Source organism: Ambystoma mexicanum, chromosome 12, assembly GCF_040938575.1.
Source record: "Ambystoma mexicanum isolate Mex_15411 chromosome 12, UKY_AmexF1_1, whole genome shotgun sequence".
In the NCBI taxonomy this organism is placed as follows: Eukaryota; Metazoa; Chordata; class Amphibia; order Caudata; family Ambystomatidae; genus Ambystoma; species Ambystoma mexicanum.
This window is the reverse complement of record NC_090936.1, coordinates 622,495,819-622,508,870: the sequence shown is the minus strand read 5'-3', so window position 1 is coordinate 622,508,870 and position 13,052 is coordinate 622,495,819. Positions and strand designations below refer to the sequence as shown.

At 38.0% G+C, this 13,052-nt stretch overlaps 1 protein-coding gene across 4 annotated transcripts in view; it reads right to left on the bottom strand.

Moving 5' to 3' along the window:
• EEA1 (early endosome antigen 1) overlaps positions 1 to 13,052 on the bottom strand; it is a 1,786,886-nt gene that overhangs the window by 1,372,199 nt on the left and 401,635 nt on the right. For all 4 annotated transcript variants that reach the window (XM_069629072.1, XM_069629073.1, XM_069629075.1 and 1 more), the window contains one exon: positions 6,660 to 6,781. In XM_069629072.1, the coding sequence (XP_069485173.1) occupies positions 6,660 to 6,781 (122 nt within the window). The remainder of the gene's footprint in view (positions 1 to 6,659; positions 6,782 to 13,052) is intronic.

Sequence of the window (13,052 nt, the reverse complement as noted above, 5' to 3'; positions counted from 1 at the left end):
ATTGCGCATCATTTCACCTTGATTATTACTTATACAACAATATGAAAATGAATATAAAGGCAGGTATAAAAACAAATATTGATAATAAGGGAAAATTCAAGGGAACATCAATCAACGTTTCCACAGCAATACGTGCTAGTCATCTCACTATTTCATTGTTGTTTTTCATAAGAATACAGTCAAAGAGTACTCTTCGTTCAAAGCATCTAATTTGCGTACCCAGAACATTTCTCTATGGAATAGGATTTGTTGTAGGTTCCCTCCTCTGGCTGGTCGTGTAATGATTACAAGAACAACAAATTTGAGTTGTGAAATTGTATGTTTGTGATCTCTAAAATGTCTTGTAACCGGTGACTTCAAATTTCCTGTTCTTATGTTGGACTTATGTTCCGAGATGCGGTCTTTCACCCGTCTCAGCGTCTGGCCAACGTAATATTTGCCACATGGGCAGATTAGACCATATATTACACATTTGTTCTCGCAGGTGGCAAAGTGTTGTAAGTTGACCTTCTGACCTGTGTATGGGTGTCTGATTATTGTACCTTTTTTGACATTGTTACACTGGATACAGTTTAAACATGGAAATGTTCCTTTTTTTGGTTTCAACAATAACCGTTGTTGTTTTGTACTTGTTCTCTCTGCCTTTACCAATGAGTCCCGTACATTTCTTCCTCTTGTGTAGGCCTTTAGCGGTGGTGGTTTTGGGAAAAAAGTACAGAGTTGTGGGTCCAATCTAGTAATTTTCCAATTTTTGTGCAATATCCTTTTAATTTGTGTACTTTTTGTGGAGTATTGTGACAGGTAGGTCAGTGGAGGATTATCCTTGTCTTGTTTAGTTTTTTGAATCAGAAGATCTGATCTGTTTTTTAATTGGCACTTCTCTTTAGCTTCTGTTGGAATTCTTTCTGGCAATCCTCTCTCTTCAAATCGTAGAATCAATTCTCTCTCTGCTTACGCATATGTATTTTCATTCGAGACAATCCGTTTGATTCTTTGCAATTGGCTTGGAGGTACATTGTTTTTCAGGTGTTGAGGGTGATGACTCGTGAAGACTAATCTGTTATTCACATCAGTGGGTTTCCTGTAAACCGTTGTTTGAAATTTCCCATTTTCTGGGTAGAACTTTGTATCTAAGAAATGTACTGCCGGTGTTCCAATTTCAAGGGTAAATTTAATATGGCTGTTACATGAATTCGGGTATACAATGAAACTTCCCAATTCTTCTGTTGTGCCTCTCCATATTGCAAAAACATCAATATAACGTTGCCACATTATCAGTTTGTCTGACCATCTTGGATTTTCTAGAACATGCTGAGTTTCAAAATAAAACATAAAAGTATTTGCATATGCCGGGGCCATGGCTACCCCCATTGAAGTTCCTGATATCTGTAAGTAATATTGACCTTGAAATCTAAAGTAATTGTTGTAAAGAATCATCTTGGCAAGTTGAATAGCAAAAGTTTTATTGGATGGAAAAAATTCTTGTTGGAGTAACAGCCATTCTAGAGCTTCCAGTCCTCCTTCATGCGGGATTGATGTGTATAAAGATTGTACATCAAGTGTGAACAGTATCCAGTTCTCTTCAACTTGATCTAGCATGTTCAGAATATTCAATAGGTGAGTGGTATCTCTTAGATAAGTTGATGTTGCTTGAATAATTGGTTGAAGTAACTTATCCAGGTACCTTTTTTTCCATCCAATAAACCTTTTGCTATTCAACTTGCCAAGATGATTCTTTACAACAATTACTTTAGATTTCAAATACTTTTATGTTTTATTTTGAAACTCAGCATGTTCTAGAAAATCCAAGATGGTCAGATAAACTGATAATGTGGCGACGTTATATTGATGACGTGTTTGCAATATGGAGAGGCACAACAGAAGAATTGGGAAGTTTCATTGTATACCTGAATTCATGTAACAGCCGTATTAAATTTACCCTTGAAATTGGAACACCGGCAGTACATTTCCTAGATACAAAGATCTACCCAGAAAATGGGAAATTTCAAACAACGGTTTACAGGAAACCCACTGATGTGAATAACAGTTTATTCTTCACGAGTCATCACCCTCAACACCTGAAAAACAATTTACCTCTAAGCCAATTGCAAAGAATCAAACGGATTGTCTCAAATGAAAATACATATGCGGAAGCAGAGAGAGAATTGATTCTACGATTTGAAGAGAGAGGATTCCCAGAAAAAAATTCTAACAGAAGCTAAAGAGAAGTGCCAATTAAAAAACAGATCAGATCTTCTGATTCAAAAAACTAAACAAGACGAGGATAATCCTCCACTGATCTACCTGTCACAATACTCCACAAAAAGTACACAAATTAAAAGGATATTGCACAAAAATTGGAAAATTACTAGATTGGACCCACAACTCTGTACTTTGTTCCCAACACCTCCGCTAATGGCCTACACAAGAGGAAGAAATTTACGGGACTCATTGGTAAAGGCAGAGAGAACAAGTACAACACAACAACGGTTATTGTTGAAACAAAAAAAGGAACATGTCCATGTTTAAACTGTAGCCAGTGTAACAATGTCCAAAAAGGTCCAATAATCAGACATCCATACACAGGTCAGAAGATCAACTTGCAACACTTTGCCACCTGTGAGAACAAATGTGTAATATATGGTCTAATCTGCCCATGTGGCAAATATTACGTTGGCCAGACGCTGAGACAGGTGAAAGACCGCATCTCGGAACATAAGTCCAACATAAGAACAGGAAATTTGAAGTCACTGGTTACAAGACATTTTAGAGATCACAAACATACAATTTCACAACTATAATTTGTTGTTCTTGAAATCATTACACGACCAGCCAGAGGAGGGAACCTCCAACAAATCCTATCCCTTACAGAAATGTTCTGGGTACACAAATTAGATGCCTTAGAACCTAGAGGCATGAACGAAGAGTACTCCCGACTGTATTCTTATGAAAAACAACAATGAAATAGTGACACATATTATACCTTATATAGAATGTAAGCTGACTAGGTATTACGGTGGATAAACACGTTGACACACGGTGCATTACAGAATCTGGAAACACACAGGACTTGACAACAATACTCAGGTAGGAATAAGGATACTTATACTTGTAACATCATAGTGATGATTTGATCTAACCATTTTCTAATACACATATCACTATTATTTTCAGAACATATGAGAACTGTTTCATAAGATGACGTTTCCATCATTCCACATCGAAATGGACAATTGAAGTCCTAAAGAAAAGAAAAACACTGTTTTGTGTTTGGAAGAGAAATTATTTGTTGAAATGTATATTTACTTAGAGGATTGCTGAATTATCATTATTAGGAAATACTGTGTTTAATGAAATAGTTATTGCTCCTGAAGAAGAGAGGCATACTCTTGAAACGTGTAGAGCTCCATATCAAGAATATTTTGTATTTTATGTAACCATGAGTGAACTGAACTCTAATTTTTGTTGAAAATAAGCACTAAAAATATCATGTGGATAAAATAATAATTTTCTTATAATACTGTGTCTATTGAAACTTGCTTTCTAATTAAGAATTACAAAACAAAATGATTTACGAATTTAGCTGTTCCAAAAAACAAACTAGTGAAAATGATGACATTTAAATTTTGGTTGGATCTGGTTTCCAATATTAAGAGGTGTGCAGGGGACGGGAGTTCCTATTACTAATAGGAATTCCATGTTTTTTCATTATATTACTGACCTTTGATACCGAGGTTGTTGGTTTTCTCCCCCGCACCTCTAAAGAGTACTTAACTACTGAACAAGCCATTGGAGCTTTGAATTTTTTTAACAGAGACTAACAACTTATTTATAATATAGGGTGTGCAATTTCTTTTTTGCATTTTCTAGTATGACCCCTGGTATTCCACAACAAGATGGCCAGATTATCGCCAAATTCAATATTACATGTTCATGCCCTCCATTTGGTCTAAAATGAGCGTGCCAGGGAGCCATGGCCAATCATTTAATTTATTGTGCCCATCTTCTAAAATGTTAGTATAGACATCAAAGTTATTACCGTCATATGATTTCTGTGATAGCATTTTAATAGACGCACATGGGTGCCTAACCTGCATATGCTTTGTCCCACATTTATTTTGTATCCTTAATTGATAACCCAGTGACATAAATGATTCTGCTTCAGCTAACATCATATTATGCACCAATCGTGATTTCAAATGTAAATTATCTTGTCCAATCTGTCATCCTCCATACGTTCTACCAGTTCAAAGTCATGAGACTCAAATGCTCTTAGAGAATGTTTCTGATTAATACGAAGAAATGATTTCTATTTAAAATAAAGTTACTTTTTGCAAGAAATATTGCAACCAGACCCAACCACAGTAGTTCATTATTAGACATTGTTTAAGATCTCCTTGTGATGTTGTGGGTCCTTGTTGTAGCAACAATAGTCCTCTTAGGGTGGTTTATGACATTTCTTATTATTTTTATCAATTGCTTTCTCTGGGAATTTGTGCCACTGTCTAAGGTTTTGATTTTGGAGTTTTACGCATCCCTCTCCTACTACTAGAGCATGATTAGTAACTTTCTTGGCATAAGAGCTGAGCCGCTCTTCAGATTCTTGAATTGTAGTTCTTGAGAGAAATGGCAAAATTGACCCCACATCGGTTTCCACTGGTTTTGCCTTTTTTGTTTTGTTTTTGGTGGTGGGCACTGTGTCTGCAATATTTCCAACAGATACTTCATCCGTAACTACTTCAACCTTTTTCTCCTTTCATGCAAAATTTCATATATTATGGAGAAAAGCTCTTGAAGATTATTTAAATCTTGCCTTTCATTCCGATTAGTTTCTTTGTTTCCTTGTTTTACATTCTTTGTGTACTTCATTATTGACCATGTATGGAGAATGTAACAAATGTGGGAAATCTGATGACGTTATCTTCATAGGTTCTTTGCTGACTGGTTGTGTGGTTTCAGTTCATGAGTAAATTAAGAGAACTTAAGAATTCAGCAAATTTGCAACCGAGACAATTTTTTGGTCCAGCGATAAGAGCGCTCCTGTCTCTAGGGCAGAGATCTTCAGAATTGACACATGCTTTAAGATTAGAGCATTGTGATTGTAGTTTAGGATTCCCATTTGTTATTAAAATCATTTTTATTTCATCCACTGACTGTTAGAGTTTTACTATAGCTGAGGCCTGAGAATTCAAATTTTCCCCTAGATTATTTGCGATCCTTACAAGGGATCTAAGAACAAAGTAGGACCCAGAGTGGACAGTTCCGCTACATTGAAATTTTGATCAAGTTTTGGCGTGCTGGTTATAGATGCAGTGCTCCCCAAATGGGAACATAAATATGTCAGTTGTGGGGATTTTAATAGTGGAGAAAATGTGAGGCTTGATATCATCACTGAGTGTTTAGACATATGAAAACACCTGACCAAGCATGTTTTTGGAAGAGGATATTTCCATCACCCCATTTTCTATCAAATCTACCCTCCTGAATAGGGTTGCTGATAGATTGAGCAGTGACAGTGGCATAATATTAGCAGATGGATAGTAGCCAGACTGGGGCACGTCCCTCAATACCTGGGTATTCGGTGTGAAAAAATACACAATGGTGTTTGTTTTGGAACTAGTCTACTCCAACAGTTATCAGTTCCATTAATAGGGCTGAGGGATCATAATTGTCGATTAGTGTTGGGTTGCATCCCTTTCTGATTGTAGGTGAGAAGCGGAGGGGAGCATACCTGTGGGGGCCCACTGGCTTCTTAAATGGTATTTGGTGCATTTAGAAGGCATTGTGTCAAAATATCAGTAGTATTGACATTTTCGTACCTTCACCAAATTGAAATGATTCTACATTCTGCCTCCAGCTGCTGACAGCGGCAGAGTGCAATCACTGCCGCACTACGCGCATTTTCTATGCTAGTGTAGCAGACAAAAGAAAGACCCACAACGACGACGGGTTGTGCACCAAAGTTCCTTGCCGCTCCAGGCAGACTGCACTCACAGCTGCACTCAGACCACGCAATTCTCATTCATGTATTGTTAATGCGATGCCTTGCTAACTTTGCACATCGATTTAAGAATATGCTGTGCTTTAAATTTATATCAGCACAGGGGGAACCTAGTCATGCACTTACAATCTTAGAAGGAGAATTGTCATCTTAGATTGTATTCTTCAAAACTGCTGGTTCAATGTCATTTGTAAAAAATAAAAAAAAAATAAAGTGTGATACTGGATCTAGTCTAGTCAATAGCTACACTATCTGGCACAGGACTTTAAATATGGCTGTGCAATATTAAGGGCAAAATCCTCCCTTTTCATGTTGACAACTGTATAAAAAAATAAAAAAAATAAGGCCATTGCATGCAACAGTTCAGATTTCATAGCCAGACCTCTGCAGGAACGATACAAAGGCATATTTCTTTACAAAAACTGTGGCGTCAACAATTTTGTATGCATAGGAACGCACATAAAGTGGTAAGCTAAAGAATTGGGACACTTCACAGAGTTTTGCCAGCAAGCGTTCTCAAGTTAGTTTCCAATTGCATACATTTGAGTGGACAGATACAAGCTCCACAAAGGAGATAAGTCAAGCAAGCATAAATAGCTACTTTATAAACAACATACTCTGCAAGAACTTTTACATGTAAAGAAAATATTTGTGTTACCAGTTCCGCTTTTAAGTCGTGTACTGCATTCATCTCTTTCTGTAGATCTTTAACAAGGCTGGTCAATCTTTCTTCTGCTGCTGCACGGAACCCCTTCTCTTCATCATATTTGGCCTTAATTTCTAATAATGAAACAATGAAGTTAGAAATAGGTACATGTATGGCATCTGCAGGTTCTACGGGGCCACCAAGAGGTGGTTCCTGTTAAATTGCTGCTTCCAAAGGAAGAGCACTTTTTGGGCTCCCCCTGGACGAATTCTTAAACTTTGTAGAAACAGTATATGGCCCAATCTCAATGTTTGAGCAAAGTTTGGTGAGGTTTGATCCGGGGGGTAGGGGGGAGTAATAGGGGGGTCCCAAAATGTATTTTTTTCCCATAGACTGAATGGGGGAAAAAAACTTTGTGCATGCCTACAGCCCAAACCACTGGACAAATTTTCACCAAATTTGCGGCAGGAGCAGGGGCTTGGTCCCGAAAGCATGCTTTTGTAAATCTGGTGAAAATCAGTCCAGTAGTTTTCATTATAACAATCAAAAAGTAGGTCTAAAAAAAATTTGTGATATCTATGTCCGCTCCGCGGAGACACTTCCCTGTTTACTCCGCGGGCTGGACACCGATTGGCTAATTGGCTCGCGTCATGTCCGCGGACATGCAACGTGTCCGCCGATTGGCTGGAGTGAGGCGTGATGTGCGTCAGATTGTTCCGATGCGCCTGCCATCTTGGATCCGCCGACAGCAGACGGCGAACAGAGGCGAAATGCAGTTTTGGGGAGTGTTTTGGTGTGCAAGAGTGCTTGGGGAGGTTTAGGGAGTAAGAGATGGGTGAAATCCTGTATTTGTTTACGTGTCAGGTGCTACTGATGTATTCGCCATGCCCACGCTGTCTGGGATGTTTGTAATTAGTGAGTATGAGGGGTGTCCTAAGGATAGTATTCCCGTCCGTGCTGTGCGCAGGCAAGTTGAAACTATTCTAAGGACACGCGTAGTGTCATCGGACATTAAAATTGAGTATATGCCGCAGTTAAAATGTTTGATTCTATGGGTGTGATACGGAGTTATAAGCCACCATGGGTGTGATATGCTGCGGTGGTTGTGGCTAGGGCCTAGAGTCTTGGGTGCATGGCCGCAGGCCGAAGGCCATACACCCAAGACTCTAGGCCCTGGCTACAACCACCACAGCATATCACACCCATAGAATAGAATATCAGGTGGTTGTGGGCAGGGCCTAGAAGGCCCTGCACCCAAGACTGAAGTTATAAGCACTGAAGTTATAAGGCAGCATGGGTGTGATATGGTGCAGTGGTTGTGGTCTGCTGCTGTGATAGTAGCAGGACCTAGAGTCTTGGGTGCATGGGCAAAGGCCGTAGGCTATACACCCAAGACTCTAGGCCCTGGCCACGACCACCGCAGCATATCACACCCATAGATCACTCAAATGTTTGAGTCTATGGGTGTAGTCTATGGATGTGATATGCTGCGGTGGTTGTGGCCAGGGCATAGAGTCTTGGGTGCATGGCCAAAGGCCATGCAACCAGGACCGAAGTTATAAGCACTGAAGTTCTAAGCCAGCATGGGTGTGATATGCTGCAGTGGTTGTGGGTGTGATATGCTGCAGTGGTTGTGGCCAGGGCTTAGAGTACCTAAATTATAAGTACTGAAGTTATAAGGCAACATGGGTGTGATATGCTGCGGTGGTTGTGGTCGGGGCCTAGAGTCTTGGGTGCATGGCCGCAGGCCGTAGGCCATACACCCAAGACTCTAGGCCCTGGCCACAACCACCGCAGCATATCACACTCATAGATCACACCCATATAATCGAATATCTATCAAATGTTTGAAATCTACAGTTTCTGTACTGTTTGATTTGTATAGTTTGTATGTGAAGTTTTGGCTACGTCATGTCATTAAGATTGTAGAGTTTGGTAACAAACACTGTAGTATAACATATCCATGGAAGTGAACATTTTGTATTGTGATGTATGGTTAGATGTTTGCTTCAATGGTTCTGTTATGCTGCAGTATTTATGCGTTCTATTAAACTATACTTACTATTTGATTTGTTGAGATTGGATACATTTTTTCATGAGTTTGGTAAATGGAGTAAATATTCTTTTTCAATTTCTGTGATAAAAGAAAAGAGCATGTTAGTGTATGTATTTTATAGAGACTTATTACATTCCATAATAGACATTTCAGATTTTTTTCAACCTTCATATTTAGTTTACAAACCAGTGTACTGTGCAATTTGCTCAGTTTCTGTGTTTGTTTTTCAAATCATTGGGTCTGTGCAAAAAAAATCCATGTCGGATTAAAAAAAACCTTTTTTTGTTATGCTACAGTCTATTTGTTTGTTTTCAGTGTTCACTTGTTGTTTCTGGCTAATGTTCCATCTGTTGGCTTGTTGCACATTTTTGGAGCAGTTAGATACCTGTTGGCGTATTCTGTCTATTTTTTGTTATAATTTAGTGGTATTCATTTATCTGTTTGGTTGTTATAGAATCTTGGGCCAGTTAGATACCTGTTGGCGTATTCAACAGTTTATAGTTTTTTAATTGAATTTTTGTTAATGTTGAAGTACCGATTAGTTGTTAAATTTTGGTTTTAAGAAGATTAAATAAGTGTTTGTAAGATTTGCTGGTAATCTCTGCTTTAGAGTAATGGTAATATCATTAGATTCAAACCATCCACATTTCTTTTTTATATATGCAGTGTAGTGACCTGCATTGGTTGTGGCTCCTGCGTGGTAGATTATACCTAGTGTTGTGAAGGTTTTTTTACCAAGTGATACTTGACCGTGTGTGAATCCAGCCAGCTTGCAGTTGTTTTTGGTACCATCTGCATTGTAACGTAGAAGCATTAGTATTACGTAGTTACTATGTGTTTGTATTAGTAAGGTGGAGCGATTATCTGAATTGCAGGTAGTACATAATCTACCATGGTTTGCATTTTGTACATGTTGCTGAAATGGAGCAGATTCACAATTAGGTATGGATACATATACCAAGCGCTCATTAGGGATTTGTTCCTGTGTTACATTTTTGTAGAGAGTGCATGTATGTTTCCACATGTATGAAATCTGGAAGAATTCATTTATAGGTATGTTTTTGTTTTCCAGTATTTGTAGTAAGTACATTAGAAATTCTTGCAGATCGTCTTGTGAGTTTATATTGAATTTCATCATTCCAGCACAGTAGTCCAATTCTTGTCTTATTCCATGAACGCTATACATATTGTCAGGATTGTTTGTTGTGTTTCTATGAAGGACTAACATTTGCAAACACAAATGGTCTGTACTGTGTAAGTAAATGTTGTCAACAATTGGTGGCAATTGAAATAGAATATTCATTGCTACATTTGCGTAGCAACTTACACCAGTCATATTTGAAAATTTGAATGGACCAGATAGTTCTGTGTCCAAGTAATTTTTTTGGAGTGTGTGTTGTTTCTTTGAAGAAGTACCCGAGTTACTTTGAGTAATAGGTTCTTCTTTGGTTGTGGTAATTGATGAAGTATTAGCTTCTTTTACTCTCTTTGGAGGATTTGCAGTCAGATCCTGTTGCATTTCTGTTTGAATTAGTTTTCTTTTACAACGTTTTCCTTTTTGTGGAACAGGATATGTTTTTAGATGGGGGGGTGTATAGTGAACGTAGTCTATTGTATTCTAAAATGCAAGGAATATCAGTGTTTACTTTACTTGCATCAAAGTTGATTAGAAATAGACACTCAAGTGTACGTAAGTGTGATAGTGCTATGTAGCTCATGCCTTCTTTAAAGACTGTGTTACCAATATCTATCAATGCTTTGTCTACCTTGGGATTTATGAATGGTGACTGCATATGCTAGAGTTAGAGAAAATTGTTCTCTGCATACATACATGTCTTTGAAGAGAAGGAATCGAGCTGTTGAGCGCCCTATCCTTTTTACTTCTGAAAGTTTGTCAAAGAGAATATTGACAAACTGAATGTTGTTGTCACGTGGGTATGTTTGAAATTCAATAACAGTACCCAGTGCTCCATTAACTAGTCATTGCTCCACGTCAAGGTTATGTTTAAGCATTACGGTACAGTTTAAGGATAATTTTAATATTTTCTCCAAACCAGCTGTGTTGGAGATAGAATTTTCTAAGGTATTTAGTCTTGTTGTGGCTTGTTGACACATGGGTAGTGTCATACCATGTACGCCCAGTTTGTCTGTGAAACAAATTTCAATTATTGGTTGCATTTCTTCTTTCAACATTGTTTCATTGAATTTGGTACAGCTTGCAAGAGCTGACATTAAGGACATACAATTGACATTTTTGTGCGCTAATTGTTCCATGACATCAGTACCACATGAGTTATCGCCATAAAGTGCATGGATGTGCAGGTTTTTAATATTGCTTGTGCTTCTTGAGATAGTACACCAACTCGAATACTTTTTAAAATGTTGGCGTAAGTGAGGTTTGCAGATTGTCGCATGTTTTCTGTTAATTCTCTGTATTGGAAATGTTGCCAAAGGTTGACATTTCCTATGCTGCCAACAGTTTTACGGCATAGTTTGTGGCCTAAGGTTTTAAAAATAGGTTCACCTTTCACTGGTGTCAATTGAAGAAGATCTCCGAAAACAATAATGTGTTTTCCTCCAAAGAGCTCTTCGTAGTTTGTTTTAAGTAATTCTTGCAATCTGAGGTGAATCAAAGCCAACATTAGGTTGGAGACCATGTTCACTTCATCTATTAGTAGCATTTTCATTTGTTTTAACACTCTGCGTAGTTCCATTGCAGCTTCTGTAGAAAGTTTGTAATAGTCTAATTTGTTTTGGTGTTCTACTGGAAGGAGTAGCAATCAGTGCAAAGTGACACTGCCTATGTGGTAGGCAGCTAAACCTGTGGGGGCAGTTACAACAGCTGACAGTTTGTTGTTTGTCAATTGTTGAAGGAACTTGCTGATGATTTTGATTAAGAATGTTTTGCCTGAACCAGCTTCACCACCAATGTATAGTAGTATAGGTTTGTAATTTTGGCAGGTACATTCTTTATTTTCGTGTTGTACACCATGTGCAATTTCTTTTGTTACTTCTTCAAAAATGGTGCTCTGGTCTTTGTTAAGTTTTGATTGTAGTACAGTTAAGTCTTCTGTATCTTTTTCATAGTGACACATGGTGTTTTCTACTTCTGTCATAGCTAATTCTGCCTCATTTGCTATTAGTGGCTGTCCCAGTGTTTCTTGACTTCCTGTTGACTTCCGGTTGACTACTGTCGGGAGTGTCCTTATCTAGTTGGGCCTGGAGTTCTTCGTGTTGCTGTTCATTGTGCAACATTGTTTTGTACTGCGTAAAGTTTACATTGGTGATAGTGCTTTCATTTGCTTTGAAAGCGTCTTCATAAGAGTCATAGTTATCTAGTATCTCTTCTTTTCTCCATGGTTTAAAAAGTTGTAGCAGAGACATGTAATATAGTTCTTTCTGTTGAGGAGTTTTTAATGACAATTTGATATGGTTAATTAAGCTTAGTTTGGTAAGTTTCACTAAGCTGCCTTCACAATCTGTCACTCTATATCTACCTTTTTTTTTCATCGGGTTTTATATTATTTTTGTATCCAAAGTTTTGGGCTACGTGGTATAGACACATGGTTTCGAAAGTGGTGTTCCTGTTCGGGTAGTATGTGTCTAGTAAATTGTTTTTCAAAATGGCTTGGCTGTTGGGATCATTTTGGCTATTGTTTCCATGTCCTCATATGATTTGAGAACTCTTTCTAGATTTAGCAGGACCAAGACTTAACCATACTATATTTTCAGATTTTCCATACAAAGCAGTACCGGTTAAACGATCTGCAGCTTCATAGGAGCCACATTCTCTATGAGAGAGCATTTTTATGCCCAAGCTGTACAATTTCTGAGATAGTGTTTTGTCTGATGATAGGTCATCCAGAGGTCTTGAAGCTCTGTTTTTTTCTGCTTTTGTTAAGTAGGCTCTAACATATCGTGCAACTGCAGTGAAATTGTCTGCAATGTACTGCACATCTATGTTTGCATTCCATAAGAGGGCAATGATTGCATTGTAATCATTGATATATTTTGATTCTTCTGTTCTTTTTATGTAATACGTGTTCTTAGGTGATTTACATTTAACACTATGTCTAACTGAAGACATGAAGTTGTTTACTTCACCCGTTTCTGTAACTGGTCTAGGGAAACCAAACTGGCATTTGGTATAGTATTTCCCTTTGTTTTTGTATTTGCGACGACAATATTTGCCATATTTGTGTCTTTAAATTGTACAATTTGTGCATGAAGGTCACGATGTCTCGTTTGTGAAGGGATTTCACAAGTGACATTTTTGGACGAACTGCAAAACAGTGGCATCACTGTCCTGACCAAATTTAGGAGCATCTTTAATCCATAAAAGCATGTGG